The sequence below is a fragment of the Solea solea genome, chromosome 17, assembly GCF_958295425.1.
Source record: "Solea solea chromosome 17, fSolSol10.1, whole genome shotgun sequence".
NCBI classification, from domain to species: Eukaryota; Metazoa; Chordata; class Actinopteri; order Pleuronectiformes; family Soleidae; genus Solea; species Solea solea.
In genome coordinates, this window is record NC_081150.1 from 22,849,406 (window position 1) to 22,872,778 (window position 23,373).

Here is a 23,373-nt window from a genome sequence, read left to right on the forward strand (position 1 = left end):
TTAAAGTGATATGATGTGGTTTTTATTGATGTTGAAAATGTCATTCTTCATTAAGCCACAGAAACAGAAACCACAGACACTGATGATGTTTGGAAAGTGCAAAAACCCTCTGAGTGTCATGAGTTTCCTGTCACTGTGGACACGTTCTTCACTGTCGTTCACAGAGCAGCAGGAGGACAGAGGTCATCCTGAGGTCACGCACACTCAGTTTCACCTGCATCACAGCAGAAACCACACTTCCTCATTCATGGCATAATCTGCTCATGTGTGTTTCATTTTCCATGTGTGTGTGTGTGTGTGCGTAACTCTGAGTGTTGTTCTGCTCACATGCAGCAGGGGGCGCTGTTGTCAGGCAGCATGAAGAGGAGGAGGAGGAGAAGCAGTGCATGCTGGGACAGAAAGGCTCCATGAGAAGATGATGTTCTTCAGAACAAGAGTCAAACTCTTACCATCTTTATTTACTTTGTTTTCTATTTGATTGAAAACCTTGAATTTTATTTTATATTATTTGAGCTTTGACCTCGTCCACCACTGAAGCTGCTGTCTCTTCATGTCCTACAGAGGACACAGAGACACTGAGGAACCAGGCCAGACCAGGAACCCAGGATAAACCGGTTCAGTGAATGTGGTCCTGAAGGTGTGGAGGTGGATCAGTGAGTCAGAGGAGACGCTGTAGAAGGACAGAGTCCCAGCAGGACAGTCCACATACACTGATACTCTGTGAGAGACAGAGGACATGATGGGTGTTCGTGTCCCACAGTGACGGACAGAGTAACCAAGATCATCAGAGCAGAACAGACTCCAGGACTGATCATTATATCCAAACACACAGTCAAAACCGATGCCTTTCCTCTTGATTCCTCTGTAACTCAGTGATATATAAACAGTTCCTCTCCACTCGACCTCCCAGTAACAGCGACCAGTCAGACCAGGTCTACACAGCAGCTGAGACCAGAACTTAAATCTGTCTGGATGATCAGGATACCACTGATATTCTGTCACACGGGTCACTTTCCTGTTGTCGTCAGACAGTTTGAGTCCTCTGCTCATTGTGTTTGTGTCCAGTTCCAGTTCACATGAATCTGATGAAGACAACGAGACACAGCTGCAGTTTATTGATGATCAGCTGATATGTTGTTATTTCCTGTAAATCCATACTTACACTTCCTGACACCAGGTTTTAACCTCTGCTCTCCAGCATGGTCCATCCTGGAGGAAGAAACAGTCTGAATGAGTTTCTGTCCAACATGAGTCCAAACTGTTGTCTTAATGACGCACTCTGGTGGACACAATGATGAACTACAAGGACAGGTGTGTTTCAAAGAGAAGACGGTGGCTGTTTCTCAATACTCAAGTTAGCAAGTATGTACTTGCTTACTTGGGAAGTATATACTTGAGAAGTACGCTGGGAGTATATACTTGCCAAGTACGGGAGTACACAAGTATGTGGTTGTTTCTCAATACTCAAGTATGCAAGTATGTATGTATTGTTCTGCTGTAGTTCTGCTGTAGTGCTGCAGTGCTGCAGCCTCATTAGCGCAACCTACGGTGTTGATTAATGAACATATGAAATACTTTTAATAAATACATATATATGTTGTTATTATTTTTACATTTTAAATATTTAACTTCATTTATTAATTTATTTCTATTAAAATATACAATACAAATTATACAATGTGGAAAATAGATATATTACAGCATTGTAGAGTAGTATATATATATATATATATATATGACTTGTACAAATATATACTACTCTACATATCTAACATTTACATATTATATTTAAATACAGATACAATGACCGTGCGACTTTGATATAAATCTAACATTCAAAGTTAGAATAAATAAAACATTAACAATATACAAACTTTTAAACTGTCAGGTCAAAACGTTTCCATTAAAAACAAAATAACACGTCAACAACAAATCTATGGATCACACCGAGCATCTAATGACAGCGACGTCTGAGCCAGCGGATCATTTCATCAGGACAGGCCGAGGTCACGCTGCTCTGTGCCGGGCACAGTGAGCGCCGAACGTCCGCAGAGGCGGAGCTTATCACCTCCGACAAACGTCGCTGCCAAACTATAAATACGTCATATCTTCATACACAAACCACATGTTTGATTTCTAAATGACTCATTTCTCGCCTCAAATGATGTTAAAACTTTGTTCCGGGACAAAGAAAAATATTTATTTCAGATTTATATTTCTATTATCTGCTGCTATGCTCCGCCCAAATGTAATGTCGTTTTTGTCAGGCTTCCTTCTTCTTATGAACGATAGGTGATGAGTTGATGATGCAGGAAAAGACCCCACTGACACAGGACTTGTACCGAACAAAGGGATTTTATTTAGTCACAAGTCAGGCGTCAGAACCAAGCTCTGCAGCAGCTCGGGAGAATGTGTTCTTGCCGAATCTCCGAACAATTCTGCCTCAGAAAAGCAAAACTAACCTTATATAGATTTTCTAGCATTCTTATTTGCAGGCATCACATGTTTCGACCCCCGCCTTTCTCCTGTTTCCATAATGCAACAACTTGAAAAACAAGTTGGGTCCGGATAAACCATACTGTCCCATGATCTTTAAATTGGACAATATCACCATTTAGTCAAACAAGAGACATCTATATTTCCTAACTAACCATATTCAAAACAGACCCTCAAGTTTCCTGTCCTATACAGGATGCCTATTGTAAAACGTATGGTCTGACTTGTCATGTGTCCAAGAGACCCTCTTGTCTCATGTTTACTTATTAATGTCAATCATCAATACATTGAAGTATTAAACTTTAGCTGTGTTAATGTGTTCTTCTTAGTTCATATACTTCAGTATTCTGGGATACATGGCCATCCCAAGTACGCTCAAGTCACCTCCGATGCATACCTGGTAAAAATGGGCGGAGCGAGAATACTTCCGGGTCCTCGCTGTTCGCTTACTTGAGAATTGGAACAGCACTTGAAAAGTACCGGAGTACGCAAGTACGCACAAGTACGCACAAGTATGGATATTGAGAAACGGCCGGTGTCTGTACAACCGGAGACCACAGTTTCAGGAGGCTACGCATTTACTCAACAGCGCCACCACGTGGACAACACAGAAGACAACTTCTGTTTATACATTTGAAACCCACCACGAGTAAACCAGCAACAAGTTGGCCCAGCACAAACCAAGTAAACAAAGAAAATAGATAAAATAGAGGGATTTCATTTGTATTTTTTACAGTGTTTCAAATCGCAGTATTGTGGGTCTAAAAACCATAAACCTTATATTTGAATTACGGTTGTTTGATCCTCGTTCTCACGAGGTGTCTAAAAAGTGTCACTAATGTTTGGTTATACTCACTGACAGAGGAAAACATGATAACAGGACATCTTCAACCTGAACCTGCTGACAAGTTTGAATACTGCTGATGAACATGAAGAGGAAGAGGAGGAGGAAGAGGAGAATACCTGAGAGTGTCCAGTCTCCAGTGAGGACTCTTCAGTCCAGCAGACAGCAGCTTCTCTCCTGAGTCTCCTGGATGATTGTAGCTCAGGTCCAGTTCTCTCAGATGGGAGGGGTTTGAGTTCAGAGCTGAGGTCAGAGAAGAACATCCTTCCTCTGTGACCAGACAACCTGACAGACTGGAGTTAAGAAGATATGATGAACTCAGTGATTCAGAAAAAAACATCTTCATCAACAAGAACCTAAAGAAGCAAAGAGTCTGAGTCAGAGTCCTGACCTGAGAGTCTCCAGAGAACAGTGAGGACTCTTCAGTCCATCACACAGCAGCTTCACTCCTGGATCCTGCAGGTCGTTGTTACTCAGGTCCACGTGTCTCAGACGAGAGGACACAGAGCTGAGGACTGAGGACAGAGCTTCACAGCTTCTCTCTGAGAGTTTACAGCCACTCATTCTGAGGAGGAGTTCAAGAAAATCTATTCACATATCTAATTAAAAAAATAATCAGAGTAGAATTGTCCATATAAATCAGCTGAGCACCAACCTGAGAGTCTCCAGAGAACAGTGAGGACTCTTCAGTCCATCACACAGCAGCTTCACTCCTGGATCCTGCAGGTCATTGTTACTCAGGTCCAGTTCTCTCAGATGGGAGGGGTTTGAGTTCAGAGCTGAGGTCAGAGAAGAACATCCTTCCTCTGAGACCAGACAACCTGACAGACTGGAGTTAAGAAGATATGATGAACTCAGTGATTCAGAAAAAACATCTTCATCAACAAGAACCTAAAGAAGCAAAGAGTCTGAGTCAGAGTCCTGACCTGAGAGTCTCCAGAGAACAGTGAGGACTCTTCAGTCCATCACACAGCAGCTTCACTCCTGGATCCTGCAGGTCGTTGTTACTCAGGTCCACGTGTCTCAGACGAGAGGACACAGAGCTGAGGACTGAGGACAGAGCTTCACAGCTTCTCTCTGAGAGTTTACAGCCACTCATTCTGAGGAGGAGTTCAAGAAAATCTATTCACATATCTAATTAAAAAAATAATCAGAGTAGAATTGTCCATATAAATCAGCTGAGCACCAACCTGAGAGTCTCCAGAGAACAGTGAGGACTCTTCAGTCCATCACACAGCAGCTTCACTCCTGGATCCTGCAGGTCATTGTTACTCAGGTCCAGTTCTCTCAGATGGGAGGGGTTGGAGTTCAGAGCTGAGGTCAGAGAAGAACATCCTTCCTCTGAGACCAGACAACCTGAAATACTGGAGTTAAGAAGATATGATGAACTCAGTGATTCAGAAAAAACATCTTTATCAACAAGAACCTAAAGAAGCAAAGAGTCTGAGTCAGAGTTCTGACCTGAGAGTCTCCAGAGAACAGTGAGGACTCTTCAGTCCATCACACAGCAGCTTCACTCCTGGATCCTGCAGGTCGTTGTTACTCAGGTCCACGTGTCTCAGACGAGAGGACACAGAGCTGAGGACTGAGGACAGAGCTTCACAGCTTCTCTCTGAGAGTTTACAGCCACTCATTCTGAGGAGGAGTTCAAGAAAATCTATTCACATATCTAATTAAAAAAATAATCAGAGTAGAATTGTCCATATAAATCAGCTGAGCACCAACCTGAGAGTCTCCAGAGAACAGTGAGGACTCTTCAGTCCATCACACAGCAGCTTCACTCCTGGATACTGCAGGTCATTGTTACTCAGGTCCAGTTCTCTCAGATGGGAGGGGTTTGAGTTCAGAGCTGAGGTCAGAGAAGAACATCCTTCCTTTGAGACCAGACAACCTGACAGACTGGAGTTAAGAAGATATGATGAACTCAGTGATTCAGAAAAAAACATCTGCATCAACTAGAACCTAAAGAAGCAAAGAGTCTGAGTCAGAGTTCTGACCTGAGAGTCTCCAGAGAACAGTGAGGACTCTTCAGTCCATCACACAGCAGCTTCACTCCTGAATCCTGCAGGTCGTTGTTACTCAGGTCCACGTGTCTCAGACGAGAGGACACAGAGCTGAGGACTGAGGACAGAGCTTCACAGCTTCTCTCTGAGAGTTTACAGCCACTCATTCTGAGGAGGAGTTCAAGAAAATCTATTCACATATGTAATTAAAAAAATAATCAGGGACAGGTGAGGAGCAAGAGAAGGGTATCAAGGAGAAACTGCAAGCTTTCAGAAGGCAGTCCCCATCCTCTCCAGAAGAAGTATAAGCTTTGACTGATTCTTGAAGAGTTGGAAAGCTAAACAGAACGTGCTATATTCACCACATGATGAGAATATATATACAGGCGAGGGTTGCTGTATAAGGACACATTTTCTGTGGAATGAACAGAGACCTTTTCTTTTCTTTTTTAGAGCGCCATGGTGGGGGCCCTCAGCCCACAGGTGGGAGAGGCTTTCCCTCACAGCTAGATATTTTATCTAGCTCAGGCCAGGGTCTTTTCTTAGAGACCCCAGCCTTGGGATCACTCTTTTTGTTTATCCTTTTTTCTATTTCTTGCTTATGTTTGGTGTTGTTATTTGTTCAGGGAGCAGATCTTTCAATTTCCATCTTGTTAAGTCTGTTGGTACACTTACAAGTAAATAAGTATGGCTAGTGACAAATTAAAATTCATTTCGTTTAATGTCAATGGGCTGTTGAATCCAGTTAAACGTAGTAAAATCCTATCTAAAGTGAGAACAGAACAAGCCCATGTGGTTTATTTACAAGAGACCCATTTGACAGACAAGGAGCATATAAAGCTAAAGAAAAGGGGCTTTACAAATCTGTTTTTTTCTTCATACAAATCAGGGCATAGAAGAGGAGTTGCTATTCTCATTTCAAACAAGCTACATTTTGAAAAAGTATTCGAAATGGGTGATAAAGAGGGCACGTTTATTTTAAGTAAGGGGTAAGATAGATGGGAATCCAATTACCTTACTGAATGTCTATGCACCCCCAGGGAGTGACATTAGTTTCTTCCAAAAAATAACCAATATCATGGTAACTGAAACAGAAGGCCTCTTGATCTGTGGAGGGGATCTTAATATACATCTGCAGCCAAAGTTGGACTCATCTTGTGGAAAAACCCAGGATAGAAAGTCCTTCTTTAAGAAAGTAAACACACTATTTGAGGAGGTGGGCTTGATTGATATATGGCGAGATTTTTTCCCTAACAGAAGGGATTACACTTACTACTCTGCTTCTCACTCTCTCTATACAAGAATAGATTATTTCATAACATTTGGGAAGGATAAAGATAAAATACATACTTGTGGAATCGGGACAATATATCTAAGTGACCATGCACCAGTATACTTATCCGCTGATTTTGGCCTGCGATCAAAAAATAATACATGGAAATTGAATTCCAGTCTGTTGAATGATCTGTCTTTTAAGGCACAAATTAAATCAGAAATGTGTCTCTTCTTAGAATTCAATGATACTGGAGAGGTTTCACCTCCCATGTTATGGGATACTCTGAAGGCTGTTCTGAGAGGGAAAATTATAGCAAAATCGTCATTTAAGAAAAAAAATAGGAATAAAAAGTTAGAGGATTTAAAAAACAAGCTAAAGGTACTAGAAGGAAAACATAAATTAGATTTAGCACAGAATACATTGAGAGAAATTAGACACACCAGGAATGAAATTAATAATTTGGCCACACAAGAAATCGAGAAAGATTTAATGTTTCTGAAACAGAAACACTACGAAAGTGGCTCCAAATCTATGAAAGTATTGGCATGGAAATTGAAAAAATGGATAGCCGAAAATACAATTCATAAAATTAGGGATCCAAGGACAAAAGCGATAAAAAATAAACTAAATAAAATTCAGGAAGCTTTTGAAGTGTTTTACAAAACCTTATATTCTGAAGTCCCAGGTGGGAGTGTGGCCCAAATTGACAGCTTCCTGAATTCCCTAGATTTACCCACTCTCGATGAAAATCTAAATAAAATGATGACTGCGGATATAACTGAAGAAGAATTAAAAGTTGCAATTGGTAGATTTAAATTAAGCAAATCGCCAGGATCTGATGGCTACACGGCAGAGTGGTACAAGGAATTTAAAAAAGAACTAATACCTGTTTTACTTCCTACTCTGAATTGGGCTTTAAAAAATGCGCAAACGCCACCCAGCTGGAAGGAGGCAATAATTTCAGCCATACCAAAAGAAGGCAAGGATAAAGTGGAGTGTGGCTCTTTTAGGCCAATCTCTGTTCTTAATGTGGACTATAAATGATTACTTCTGTTATGGCCAAACGATTAGAAGAATTCCTGCCGACACTGATACATAATGATCAGACAGGTTTCATACACCAACGCCAAACACAAGACAATATACCAAAGACACTACATATTATGGATCAAAGAAATCAAACTGAAGCAATTGTGATGAGCGTAGATGCTGAAAAGGCCTTTGATTCGGTTAACTGGATTTTTCTCTACAGAGTGTTGCATAGAATTGGCTTCCACGATACAATTATTACAACCATACAGGCACTATATGACAAACCTACCGCCAGGGTCAAGGTCAATGGATATTTGTCAAATAGTTTTACCCTAGAAAGGGGCACCAGACAGGGCTGTGCATGGTCACCACTACTCTTCGCATTATATTTGGAACCACTAGCTCAGTACATCAGACAAAGAGAAGATATTAAGGGAATCATTATTAAAGGGACGGAATATAAATTGGCCTGTTATGCAGACGATATTTTGATATACCTTGCGCAACCAACTCACTCTCTGCCTAAATTGATGCAAGCATTTGAACAATATGGCCAATTATCTGGGTACAAAATCAACATGAGTAAAACCCAAATACTCTCATATAACTACTGCCCACCAAGAGAAATCAAAAGTAGCTACCCCTTGACATGGCAAACAGAGGCCTTTAAATACTTAGGCATCAACCTACCAAAAGATCTTACAAAATTATCGGAATATAACTATTCACCCATACATATAAAAATAAAGGATGATATAGCAAGATGGAACTTAATTCCCTTCTTTAGCCTTAGTTCAAGAATTGACTCTATTAAAATTATTATATTGCCAAGACTTTTATATTTATTTCAAACATTGCCAATAGAGATTAACCAAAAACCAATTTAACGAGTGGGACAAACTGCTATCCAGGTATATAGCAGTTCGCCTCAAAACCTTACAGCTGGTTAAACAAAAGGGAGGATGGGGCTTGCCTTATTTTAGATATTATTATTTTGCAGTGCAGATGAGAGCAGTGGTATGCTGGTGCAACCCGTCATATACAGCTCAATGGAAAAGCATTGAGGAAAAAATGCCCTCCATCCCCATACAGGCAATTTTAGCTGATAATAACTTGCAAACCCACATAAATAACATTGATAATCCATGGGTGGCGTGGACCCTTAAAGTATGGAAAATTATTATAAAAGAACATAAACTTGAAAATGATATTTTGGCTCTTAAATGGTGTGCTTATGATTGGGATTTTAGACCTAATAAATTGGATTCTAGATTTAAGGACTGGATAGCTAACGGTATAACAGCCTTATGTAGAGTAATGAAAGATGGAAAGTTACTCAGTTTTGAAACGCTTAAAAGGACACATGTTTTAGAAAAACAAGACTTTTATAGATACCCGCAGTTACGGCATTACGTCAATACAAAGATGAAAAATCTAACAAAGATAAACACATGTCTAATTCAATTATTTACAAAAGCCTACGATTCGGAAGCTATTATTAAAACTGTGTCATGCTTATATAAGGGTCTGTCTAATGTGAAATCTCACTCTACTTCATATATTAAAATAAAATGGGAGAAGGAAGGAGGGATAAATATATCGGAGGAAGAATGGACAACAATTTGGAGGTATCAATGGAGATGTACCAGCTCACAGAAGTGGAGGGAATTTGGATGGAAACGCTTGATTAGGTACTTAATTACACCTTCTCAGAAGTCTCACTATGATGATAATTCCCCTGTCTGCTGGAGGAACTGTGGATATCTAACTTGTACATAGTTGCTAATGTGTGTTTTTCCTTTTTTCATTGTTTGTTTTTTTTTGTCTAGGCATTTAGAGCAGACAACAGATGTGAGATGTATGCATGTATGTTTTGCCGGATGTGAATGTCTGTTTCTGAATGTCAATAAAAAATCAATTATAAAAAAATAAAATAAAAAAATAATCAGAGTAGAATTGTCCAAATAAATCAGCTGAGCACCAACCTGAGAGTCTCCAGAGAACAGTGAGGACTCTTCAGTCCATCACACAGCAGCTTCACTCCTGGATCCCGCAGATCGTTGTTACTCAGGTCCACGTGTCTCAGACTAGAGGACAAAGAGCTGAGGACTGAGGACAGAGCTTCACAGCTTCTCTCTGAGAGGTTACAGCCACTCAGTCTGAGATAGAAAACAGTGATGAACAAAAGGTTAAACATGTTTGTCTTGCTCTTTAGAATATGTCTTATTAATATTTATATACTGATCCACGTACAGAGCTTTGTTGGAGGCTTTGACCACTGGCAGCAGCTTCAGAAGAGCCTCCTCTGAAGCAGAGTATTTCTTCAGGTCAAACTCTTCCAGATCTTTTCCTGATGACAGTAAGATGAAGACCAGAGCTGACCACTGAGCAGGAGACAGTGTCTCTGTGGACAGGCGTCCTGATGTGAGGGACTCTTGGATCTCCTTCACAAGAGAACGATGGTTCAGTTCATTCAGACAGTGGAACAGGTTGATGCTTCTCTCTGCTGACAGATTCTCACTGATCTTCCTCTTGATGTACTCAACTGTTTCCTGATTGGTCTGTGAACCACTTCCTGTTTGTGTCAGTAGACCTCTTAAGAGCTTCTGATTGGTCTCCAGTGAAAGACCCAGGAGGAAGCGGAGGGACAAGTCCAGGTGTCCATTTGGACTCAGTAAGGCCTCGTCCACAGCACTCTGGTGCAGATGATTCAGTTTAGGTTTTTTTCCAAACGGTCTGGTCAACTGGCTTGTTGTTGGTTCTGACAACAGATTTGTTCCAGAGGTGATGAAGGTCAGATGAACATGAAGAGCAGCCAGAAACTCGTGAACACTCAGATGGACAAAGCAGAAGACCTTGTCCTGGTACAGGCCTCTCTCCTCTTTAAAGATCTGAGTGAAGACTCCTGAGTAAACTGAAGCTGCTGTGATATCGATGCCACACTCTGTCAGGTCTGATTCATAGAAGATCAGGTTTCCTTTCTGCAGCTGCTCAAAAGCCAGTTTCCCCAGAGACTCAATCATCTTCCTGTTCTCTGGACTCCAGTGTGGATCTGTCTCAGCTCCTCCATCATATTTGACCCTCTTCACTTTGGACTGAACCACCAGGAAGTGGATGTACATCTCAGTCAGGGTCTTGGGCAGTTCTCCTCCATCTCTGGTTTTCAGCATGTTCTCCAGAACTGTTGCAGTGATCCAGCAGAAGACTGGGATGTGGCACATGATGTGGAGGCTTCGTGATGTCTGGAGGTGGGAGATGATCCTCCTGGCCTGCTCCTCATCTCTGAACCTCTTCCTGAAGTAGTCCTCCTTCTGTGGGTCCGTGAACCCTCTGACCTCTGTCACCATGTCCACACAATCAGGAGGGATCTGATTGGCTGCTGCAGGTCGTGTGGTTATCCAGAGGCGAGCAGAGGGAAGCAGTTTCCCCCTGATGAGGTTTGTCAGCAGCACGTCCACTGAGGTGGACGCTGTGACGTCAGACAGGATCTCAGTGTTGTGGAAGTCCAGAGGAAGTCGACACTCGTCCAGACCATCAAAGATGAAGACCACCTTAAAGTCTTCAAACCTGCAGATTCCTGCTTCTTTGGTTTCAGTGAAGAAGTGATGGATGAGTTCCACCAAACTGAACTTCTTCTCTTTCAGCACATTCAGCTCTCTGAAGGTGAAGGGAAACATGAACTGTACGTCCTGGTTGCTTTCGTCTTCAGCCCAGTCCAGAGTGAACTTCTGTGTTAACACTGTTTTCCCAATGCCAGCCACGCCCTTTGTCATCACTCTTCTGATTGGTCCGTCTCTTCCAGCTGAGGCTTTAAAGATGTCTTCTTGTCTGATGGATGTTTCTGGTCTGTCTGGTTTCCAGGAAGCTCTTTCAATCTGTCTGACCTCATGTTCTTCATTGACCTCTCCAGTCCCTCCCTCTGTGATGTAAAGCTCTGTGAAGATCTCATTCAGAAGGGTGGGGTTTCCTGCTTTAGCCACGCCCTCAAACAAACACTGGAACTTCTTCTTCAGGTTTGATTTGAGTTCACGTCGACAAGCTGAAGCTCTGATTTCTGACAGAACACAAGAAAATAAATCAGTGAGTGGAGAATGAGAAAATAAGATGTTCTTCCTTTCACATTAAAAGTCCTCTTACTGTCAGCTAGCTTCTCCTGCTTCATCCTCCTTAAGAAGTCCCCTGTGATCTTCAGAAAGGCCTCTCTGCTGCTCCTCTGCTCCTCATCCTCCCTCTGACTCTCTGAGACTTCTGTGTGATCTGTATCCAGAACCTTGTGGATCTTCTTCAGCTCGTTCTTCACAAAGCAGATGATGTTCTCCTCCAGCAGCTGGAACAGAACATGTGAAGTTTAACCTCAGATGATCAGTGACAGAGTGAAGTCCTGCAGGTCCACAGAGCAGCATCCAGACTGTCAGGACCAGGAGCCTCATGTATAAAAGAGTGCGCAGCTTTCATACTAAAAGACGGCGTACGCACAAAATGTATAAAGTACGTACGCAAAGAAAATCTCAGATTTATAAAACTGGGCGTACGCCAAGTCCTGCGCACCTTTTCTTTATACATCCCATCAAAGGTGAAACTGAGCGGAGATGAATGAGGAACACACCACGCCCACCCACAAATGAATATACAAATGACTCTAAAACGCCTTCGTCCTGAAGAAAAAGGACAACTGTGGCAGCAAAGAAAGAGGGAAATAAAAAAAAGAAAGAAAGTGCACCATCAACTCGTCAATTTATGATGTATAAATCTGTAAAAATAGATTATTTTGGTTGGTTTTTTTTGGAATTAGTGATAAACACAAAGGAACTAAATGTCAGGGTCACAGCGACTGCTCTCATATTAATATTGATGCTTAAAAAACTGGCTGTGCATTGATAGTTGATCCTGTACATGTTTTTTTCTGGTGTAACATGTATGTTTAGACATGACTGATCCATGTGAGCTGAATTTACAGATTATTTCAACAATCTATAAGTGTCACACGTCATCATCGACACACATTACGCACAAAATAAGCAGACACAGTTCAAGGAGTTACTCCATGTAACCATTCATTACTGTCACTGATTGTGTTGTGGATGCTGCGCCTTTCTCTTCCGATGAAAGGCGCAGCGGTGGCGGAATAACTTTTTCGTAGTTATTTCGTTATCGTGTGGATTAAAATGGGATAAAGAAAATGTTCTACTCAACGTTCAAGTCCCGTTTTCTTACAACAAATGAGTCTGTAGCTTTATTTTGCGTTTAAAACATTATAGACTGACGTGTGTTCATGTGTTCATGTGTTCATGTCAGCAGCTGTGTTTACATCACTGTGTTACATAAAGAAAATATTCATCTGTGGAAAATTAATTTCAGTAATTTGCTCAAAGTAAATAAGTGAGTCTCCCTCTCTCTCTCTCACACACACACACACACACACACACGCACACACAGGTTTGTAGTGTGTGTGTTCGCTCACAGGATCAGTTTCGTCTTCAGTGTCCTCTCTGATGTTATCCACATATGTTCAAACGTACGTGGTGTATCAGTATTGTTTGTCACAGAAAATTCATGTTTGTCACTGTAGACACATTAATAATATTATTTTCAAACACTGTGATAAGTTTCAGAGCTTAATATTGCAGCGTCTCCACCTGACAAGAGTTTGCGGAGCTCTCGGCAAATTCTCACGACAGCTCGAGAGTTTGCGCTGCGATGCGCAAACTTCCACGCCAATTACATTTTTATACATGCCGTCTGTGCGTGAAAGCAAGCGTACGCCGTCTTTTTGTGCGTACGTACGGTTTATACATGAGGCCCCAGGACTCTGCTTCAGTATTAACAGTAGTGTCATGTTTGTACATTTACACACCTTAAATATGGAGTCCAGGTCTGCTCCATGCTGCTGGACAGACTGACCACTGAGAACCTCTGTCCTCTGCTGATCAACTCTGAGGAGAAAAGATTCAGTGTCATTTACTAAACAATCATTTGTTTCTACGAGGTTTTCAATGTGCTGCACCTACGATTCTTCTTCAGCCAAGTTCACATGACATGAGTTTGACAGGTTGAAGACAAAAGTCCCTGAAGGACAGTCTCTAGTGTTTGTTATGTGTGAAGTCTCAAAGACACAATCAGAGAGGCTTGTCCATGAGTCCCTGACCAATCACGGACTCTGACTAGATTTACTGCTGGAAACGTATTCAGAGACGAGGACAGGCTGAAGACGTTTAGTGGAGACAGAAAAACAACATTGGTCCACCAAAGAGAAGAGGAGTGTTTTTCTGGATTCAACATGTTTTGGACTAGACAGGCTCCCCCTGGTGGAGGATCATGTAAGTGTGTGTTACTATGTGTGAAATTCTTACATCAGTTCACCATGTTTTTGTCCATCCTTGAAGTTAATAAGACGACCTATAGACTGGTCACTCTTCATGGACACACAGCTGGGTCCAGGTCCAGGTCCAGCAGAGTCTGGTCTCTGTTGATGGATCCTCCTACAAACACATGATGTGTAAATAAAACACTGAGCTGTGACATGGAGACGAGTCACATGATCCATGAGATCCTCATCTCACCTCTGACCCTCATGTTCCTCACACAGAGTGGTTTTAGAGGGCGGAGCTTCCTCTTCACTGTCCTTGAGCTGATTCATAGCAGAGCGCCACCTGCTGGGAGAATAAAACTCGCTCATTACAAGTTCTGCTAACATGGGTGGACCACATTGACCTAATGTGGGCCGGTCAGCAAGAAGACTTTTTTTAACCACAGAATTGGCCGACATGACCCTCATTGGCTGACTGAACAATCGGCACAGCCCATTGGTTTATGCTAATAATGGACTGTCAGTCACTCAGTTACTGGTTCATTTCAAAGAGCCGTTAAAAAGATTTGACTCGTTCATGAACGTCACAGCTCGACTCACAACTCACTCAAGACGCTGTTTGCATCACACTTTACAGCCCTTCACTGCAGGTGAGTCCACTGGTTTAACAGAAGAGCCCGCCCTCTGGTGGTCAGGTAAGAAGCTGCCCAATAGATAGATACATATGTATGTTAAACATCTGGACTTTGAAGAGATGTCGTTAATTGTGACGATTGAGAATAAACGTTTAATTTAACTTTAGTTTCTTAAATCTTATCAAAATATGACCTCGTCCTCTGGATCCTTTTTTTTCACCTACAATGGCTGTAATCTGTTTTCACCGGAAACATAAAATTATCAGTCACTATCTGATCTTTCAGTCCAGCAGAACTTCTCTTTCACCAAAAGCACAAAGGTCCTCTAAACCAGTGATTTACAAACATTTTAGTCGCTGAACAACAGAATCAGTGACGTGAGATTCATGAGCTTCACAGTAAAAACAACACGTCGACAAAAAGTTACAACTTTTTGTACCCTAACCCGTACAACACACACATAAACAACACAGACACATACAACACCAACAAGCACAACACACGTAAACAATACAGACGCGTACAACACCAACACGCACAACACACACGTAAACAACACAGACACGTACAACACCAACACGCACAACACACGTAAACAACACAGACGCGTACAACACCAACACACATGTAAACAACACAGACGCGTACAACACCAACACGCACAACACACACGTAAACACAGACACGTACAACACCAACACACATAACACACACGTAAACAACACAGACACGTACAACATCGACAAGTACAACACCAACACGCACAACACACACGTAAACAACCCAGACACGTACAACACCAACACACGTAAACAACACAGACACGTACAACACCAACACACATAAACAACACAGACGCGTACAACACCAACACGCACAACACACACATAAACAATACAGACACGTACAACACACACGTAAACAACACAGACACGTACAACACCAACACGCACAACACACACGTAAACAACACAGACACGTACAACACCAACACACATAACACACGTAAACAACACAGACACGTACAACACCAACACGCACAACACACACGTAAACAATACAGACACGTACAACACCAACACGCACAACACACACGTAAACAACACAGACACGTACAACACCAACATGCACAACACACACATAAACAACACAGACGCGTACAACACCAACACACACGTAAACAACACAGACACGTACAACACCAACACACATAACACACACGTAAACAACACAGACACGTACAACATCGACACGTACAACACCAACACGCACAACACACACGTAAACAACCCAGACACGTACAACACCAACACACGTAAACAACACAGACACGTACAACAACAACACACATAAACAACACAGACGCGTACAACACCAACACGCACAACACACACATAAACAATACAGACACGTACAACACACACGTAAACAACACAGACACGTACAACACCAACACACATAACACACACGTAAACAACACAGACACGTACAACACCAACACGCACAACACACACATAAACAATACAGACACGTACAACACACACGTAAACAACACAGACACGTACAACACCAACACACATAACACACACATAAACAACACAGACACGTACAACACACACGTAAACAACACAGACACGTACAACACCAACACGCACAACACACACGTAAACAACACAGACACGTACAACACCAACACGCACAACACACACATAAACAATACAGACACGTACAACACCAACACGCACAACACACACGTAAACAACACAGACACATTGGAGCATTTCCATGTGTTTCTTTTTTCCATCCAATTGAATTGAAACTATGTTTTATACCATATTAAAAAAATCAAAAGCTAATTAAAGTAGAGGAAAATACAGTAATTGTAATAAATGATGAGTAGCAATAATATGTCATAATAGTTTTATTTAATGATTTACAGTGAGTAAACACTATGTTGGGCCCAGTATAAGTCAACTGTGAGACCTTACTGCATTCCTGAAGCCTGACTGCGGCCATGTCAAAAGTTCGGGGTCATAAAAGCCCGGCCTCATGGGCCAAGAGAGACAAAGACATTCCTCTGACCCCCACTTTCAACGAGTGGGGGCCCCGAGTAGCCCGGACACAAACCCCCAACAACCGTTTCCTGTGTGACATCAACAGCATACGGCTCGTTGCCCATTGGTGAGAATCACTGGGGGGTCAAACCCCCAGGTCAACCCTATAAGACCCACGAACGAGCACCCTGAAGATCGTTCATTCTTGCTGGCCGAGCTGAAGATTTTTCCTGTTCATTTTTGTTTTTGTTGAGTTTGAGGATCCTGTGAATAACTCCCCTTGAGAGTTATTCCAACTTTACCTGCAGAAGAGGAAGTGGCGATTGCATACTCCTAAAACTGTCGACCAGCTGTCATTGCCGTACGCTGCATGCTACGCTCCAAACAGCCATATCCAGACGCGCCCTGAGACGTCTGCTCTGTCTCTCCCTCATCTCCACTGATCGCCGAATCTGACGTTCACCACGGAGCGGGAGCCCCACGTTTGCCCCAGAAGACAACTCATAGTAAGAGGATTTATGTCTGGGCAGACAAGTTTATCCCAGTGATTATTATAGGAACGGGTAGTGCACACCCGATAATTTCACTGTGTTTTATTTATTATTATTTTCATTGTGTTTTTCTTTTCACATTACCGTGCGTATGTTCCACGCACGGCTGTAAATCACCTGTGTTAAAATCAGTGAGATCGCGACTAGCGAACTGTTTATATAACTCAGGTGTCTGTCTGATTACTGTTAACGTGTGTCACGCACACGCTGTGAAATATAGTTGTGATTGTAGTTAGTTCAGTATAGATCGCGACTAGCGAGCTGAATATATTGACTGCAAGTTTACTTCTGTGTTTAACGGCGGTGCCGAGCGCATAACTGCTCGTGAAGATTATATGTCCATCGCGCCGCTGCTTCGTGCGGAGCGCGATCACACGGAAGGATAGAGATTTTACTCGATCTGTAAAACAACAGAGGAACTGGACAAACTCCAGTTAGACTGTGTGATCGAAGGAAATCTCTATTTCCCGTGTGTCTCCTCCTTCCTATCCTCTCCCTCTTCTCTCTTGCTGATGATCTGTGTGATCCTTATCCCCCTGTTATTATTTTGATCACCCTGTGTCTTCAACACGGATCGTGATCACGTAGTGAGACGGGAAATCTCCGTTGATCTGTTATAATCGCAGTTTAAGTCGAGTCCGATCGGATAAACCGCGTGATCAACCGGAGATTTACGATCAGCCACGTCCCGTTACTTCTCTCCCCCTTCAAATTTCCCCCGTCACTGCAAACTCCGTCTCCTCCCTCACCCCTCCTCTTTCACTCGGCTCCAGCTGGTGGGAGACGAGAGCGGGCGGAGTCTGAGCACAGGCGTCATATTACGTTGCCTCGCGGTAATAGCGAGTGACGCAATTGTACGTGACGTAGCGGTCACGTGGAGTAACCCGGAAGTGGGAGGAGCGTTACCCGGACAACCGTCGCGTCATAGACCCGCCACCACTTCCTCCTTCCCCTCCTTCTTGTTTACCTTAGTTTCGTTTGTTTACTTCCTGGTTCCCACGTTGCCACCGGCTACCAGGGAGGGACACGCCCCCCCCCCTTTTTCTTTATACACACATACACACTCTCACGTTTATACACATGTCCTGCTGCACACATTCAAGTATATTATCAATGGTAGTTTAGATTAGAAGATTAATGTTTACTTTGTTATTTGCCTTGTTTATCACTTTAAGTACTTTAATAAATTATAACCTTTTTTAAAGTACTGCTTTCTGTCTTTTGTGTTTGTGTGTGTGTAACAAGGGTAATTGAAAGAAGCCAGTGTACGACCTCACACCTTCCCTTCCTAAATTTTACCTTAATTAATAATAATTTGTTTATTATCAATTAATGTTAACTGATAGTCGAGAGCCATCTCAAGGTCGTTAAGTGACAGTCCTTACTGGACCTGTCATTCTCCTCTGAGAGGAGTGGTGCCCCGTTTTATTAATAATTTTTAAGAAAATTAATAAAATAATTAATTAATTAAACTTAATTAATTATTCATATTTACATTTTCTCACCAATTACATCGTTGAACCCCAACAACTATAATAAATATAAGTACTAAACATAAGGTTTTATGTTAATACAACTTAACATGTTTAGTTTCAGCTTGTGTAAAAACTAAAGTGGTATAGGGCAACAGGTTGCCACACGATTTGCGAGTAAAGTCAACTAATTCGGGTTAAGAGTGTATGATGTTCTCTTGTTGTCAGTGCATGAGTCTCTTACTTTGTCTCTGAGGCTCCAGGTTCATGACTGAAGGTGAAAGGTGTTTCCATAGACTGGTCACTCTTCACAGACAGACCGCTGGGTCCTGGAGACTCTGCTCTGTCCTCGTCTTCCTCCACACAACCACTCATCTGCTGGACTTCAGTCATTCTGAGACACACACACACACACACACACACACACAGGTTGATCACAGATTTACTGATGCAGAAATTTAGAAGATGTGTGTCTCTACCTCATCTCCCTCTTGTCCTTTCTCTCCCCCCTTTCTGTCCCCCATTTTCCTTTCACCCCAACCGAGGCAGATGACCGCACATCTCTGAGTCTGGTTCTGTCAGAGATTTCTTCTTCTGTTAAGAGGGAGTTTTTTCTCTCCACTGATGCCTAGTGTTTGCTCATTGTGTGAACTATTGTGTTTCTCTGCTCTCCTTGATGTTGTCGATGTACAGACCTGAGATCATGTATGTTATGATTTGGCGCTATACAAATAAAATTCAATTGAATAAACCGTCCCAATATACAGATTTACAGAGAATAACTTGTTTTATAGTGTAAAGTGTAAACCTCATATATAAAAAGCACGTCTTCTCTTTGTTGTTGTCATGAGTTTGTGCAAATGAGCTCCTCACTGACTTATCACTGCTCCACTGAAAGCATCATATTGAAAGCACTTTAAAGAGTTACCTCTCAGTTTGAGTGGAAAATCTCCTTCATGTTTCCTGGAGGACGTCTGATGTGGATCTGTGTTCAGTCCAGTGATCACACGAGAGAAAAGTGTAACACATCAGGAGTTTTCTGTCAGAGAAGGTGTTTTATGAAACCTGCTGTTCATGTCACTTACATATTTGTGCCAGTAGATGGTGCTAGGCTACTCTGTATGTGACTGAAGGGCTGTTGTCTGCATTCAAGTCAGCTGATGAGCTCAGTTTTGAGAGCAAAAGTCCAATTAGATCCTGGATTACTTATTAACTGCATATTTGTTCATCAAGGACATCAAAAAGTACTAAGTACAATTACATTTAAATCATAAATGTGGATTTGATACCACTTCAAAAAAAGAATAACCTCAGTTTTGTTCAAGTCAACTTTGACCCTGGATTACTCCAAAAGTTCACAGTAAAAGCACTTCATCCGACTTTAGTGCATTAAGCACTTATAGTACTTATAGTACTTAAAGCTACTAAATCAAGTCATTATTTTGATCATAATATGAATATATGACATTATTATTTCACTTTTAATCCAAATGATCATTTACAATCGTTCATTTAATCTCATTTAACATTGTGTTCGCGTTTGACGGGACTTTATGTTTCGGTTTGGACGCTTGAGTAGAATTGACATAAAGAAGAAAACATGACGTCACATTTAGGAAAAACAAAAGACGACTGACTGGAGTTATGACAGGCTGGAAGTTTCCATTATAATCTGTCAGGATTAAGCAGTACATATACTTCATGACTGTACTTAAGTACACATTGCACGTATTTGTACCTGACTTTGTTTTTTCTAGCAACTTTGACTACATTTTATATCAGAAATGATTTTTGATACTCAAGTAGAGTAAATGTCAAACTTTAAGACTTTTACTCAAGTCTCACTTTAAGGTACTTGACTCACACGCACTAAATCATCATATATCATCATATATCATCATATATCATCATATATTATCATCATAATCACGTCAACACTCACCAGTCTGTCCTCGTGCTGCGCAGTTCAAACGGCGACTGAAGCAAAGTTACAGAATAGTTACTTTCACTTTCTCTTACAGGAAATGAGTCGAGCGGGAAATAAAGAGGCAGCGCGAGAGTTCTACATCTATGTTTGTGGACTTGAATGTATTATATGAATATAATGTCAATGTAAGAATGATATTAATAGAATGATAAGAGTGAATTGAACACATTCACTGGTTGCTGGTTGTCAGTCATGACGTAGGGTGAGCACGGTGGAGCGAAATCTTTTGTCAATGCATGTTTTGTTTGCTGTGTGTATTATTTCTCTCTTATTATGAACACGCCACGAGTGTCGTGCGCAGTTTGGCACTCAGCGTGATGAATAAAGAGTGGTAGAGCCACAGAGACACGCCTTCGTGTGCGCGTCATCACTCAGCTCGTGTGTTTAGCCTCCAGCGGCTTGTTTTTGAAATCCTTTAACATCGATCGGCCGCTGTCAAAGTCAACAAAAGTGTCTTTGAAGCGTGAATTGTTTGGAAGCGTTTCAACAAGGAAGTGGGAGCGAGCGGAGTCAACGGAGAGACGCTGACGCACAGACCACGACTACGTTTCATTCATGCATGATTGTGTCCTGTCAATCAATGGATATGGGGGATGAATCCGCCACACTTTCACACACACAGGTTCGTGTCTTATGGATGAACTTTTCCCCGGTTAGGCTCCGCAGTGCTGCTACATAAGGTGGCTGTATTGTTTGTTGTTATTTTGTGCATCAAGTGGCTGGAGCATTGGGCTCGGGAGTACCGCCGTAGTTCTTGTCTCAGGCCGTCTACGTGTGTTTCAAGACTATCGGTATACAGGTACATAATACCCACCGCTAGTATGCACAGAAGACTAGGGTTGTCTTTAGTTCGTTTTAATAGGCAGTTAGGGGGAATCAGTCCGACCCACATTTGCCTTTTGCTTGGTCACATATGAACCTGTTCAGTGATATTTTCATGTTAAGGTGTGTGTGTGTGTGTGTGTGTGTGTGTAAAAGTGGGACTTCATTGTGATTTGTGGTCATTCATTATTGAAAAATGGAAATGAATAAATCAAAGTCATGTTCTGATATCAGTGCTAAGGGTGAAAAAAGACAAACAAAATTCACAGCTAAAGCGTTGATAAATACAATTGAAAAGCTTCAATCTGAAAGAAGAATTAAAGTCAACACAATTAAAGGTGTTGTTAAACTTATTAAAGAGCTCATGCACACAGGTGGTAACATTTTAAATGTTGATTCTCAGCTCAAAGTGTTTTCTCAGCTGTTTGATGATGCAGGTTGGCTTCATAATTCTGTGATTCCACTGCTTCCTCTGGAGGAACAAGAGAGGCAGAATGCTTGGTTTGCAGCCTTGCAGGAAAATAATGCAGAGTTTACTGAAAAAGTAAAGATTTGGCTCATTGAAAGCGGGCAAGTTAAACAAAATACTGAACAAGTAAATACAGATGGAATGTCCGTTCTACTTCACTCTGACCCACCTAACGTTGAGTGGTTTGATGCACAGAATGGAGATGATGGAAGAAGCATTTTAAATGATTCTGAGAACATAAGAAACACTTCTGTTAAGAAAAGGAGTTCAGTTGGAGGAAGATCTATGGCTTCCTCTACTTCATCAACACGTGTTAAAGCTGAGGCCGAAATGGCAGCACTCATGGCCCGCCAAAGACTATTCAAAGAAAAACATGCTTTGCAGGAGCAAGAAGAGCAGTTGAGGAAAAAGAGAGAACAGCTTGACTTGGAGATGGAGATAGCTGCATCAATGGCTAAAATAGGTGTATTAAAGGTCTCTGATGGTTCACGTGTGTCTAGGGCTGTGTGTAGTAAGTCTGATGGAATGAATTCCTACTTTGAGAGAGAGCAAAGGAAGGCTGGAAAAGCCAAACAGAGCCGGATTAACGCAAAGGCAAACTGGGCATGTGCCTAGGGTCCGATTGGCAGGGGGGGCCCAGACAGAGGGACAATCAAAACCTAAAAATGACTTGGTCCGCGTTTCAAGACGATTTACGCTCCTCGTCCCGATGACGCGACGCTGTCAGGGCGTTCTGTTGACAGTCGCGCTGGGGGCAGGCGGGCGGGAGAAGCCGCAGCGAGTGCACATGTCCGCGGCGAGGTCCGGGCGGGGGTTCGCTGTAAACCACATTCCAAGCCGATCTAGAGTCGGTCGCGGCGCACCACCGGCGGAGGAAATTTCATGTCAAACTTATGTGTGACACTGCACTATAGAAATGACTGAAACGTGACTAAAACTAATAAGCGTTTTAGTCCAAAAGACTAAATCTAAGACTAAATGTAGAATGGCTTCCAAAAACAACAATGCACAGTTCACCATCCAGAGAAACATCCAGACCAGTGGAGAAAACTGCTGAACAGTCCAGACCAGGAGCTGAATACCAGAAAATGGAAGAGAGGTGATGCTTGTCCATGAAAATAAACCTCTTTACCACGACAGCACAGTTTCTCTTACTGCACATGTTATTGGTCTTTGTATATTTGACTACTTATTAAACTATTCAATTTAATCAACACATTTAATTAAGATTTTCTGCAAAATGCAATAGCTTACAACATTTATCTTATTTGCTCTGTTTACATAGCAATGCTGACACCTATTGGTGATTTACTGGTACTACTGCCTTAACAATGACACTCGCAATGGATAAGATAAGCATAATTTAATAGCATTTAATAGAGCCTTGTAGTAACGTATAAATACGTGACTATACATGGCTTATTT

General features: G+C 41.9%; 1 protein-coding gene and 1 long non-coding RNA gene across 4 annotated transcripts in view; both read right to left on the bottom strand.

Annotated features, from left to right (window-relative positions):
• Positions 1–23,373, bottom strand: part of LOC131443310 (protein NLRC3-like) — a 76,692-nt gene continuing 53,319 nt past the window's right edge. The window contains exons 2-3 of the mRNA XM_058612831.1: positions 9,913–11,705; positions 1–1,089 (exon numbers count right to left, since the gene is read on the bottom strand). Coding sequence (XP_058468814.1) covers positions 556–1,089; positions 9,913–11,705 — 2,327 coding nt within the window. The 3' untranslated portion in view covers positions 1–555. The remainder of the gene's footprint in view (positions 1,090–9,912; positions 11,706–23,373) is intronic.
• LOC131443511 (uncharacterized) lies at positions 14,217–20,627 on the bottom strand. 3 transcript variants are annotated; one of them, XR_009233618.1, is made up of 4 exons: positions 19,599–20,329; positions 18,915–19,064; positions 14,566–14,661; positions 14,217–14,304 (listed from the first exon to the last, which is right to left on the bottom strand). It is a non-coding gene; the product is annotated as an uncharacterized LOC131443511 (long non-coding RNA). The 3 variants fall into 3 exon arrangements; XR_009233619.1 differs by lacking the exon at positions 14,566–14,661 and adding an exon at positions 20,613–20,627 and having other exon boundaries at positions 14,230–14,304; positions 19,599–19,709; XR_009233617.1 differs by lacking the exon at positions 14,566–14,661.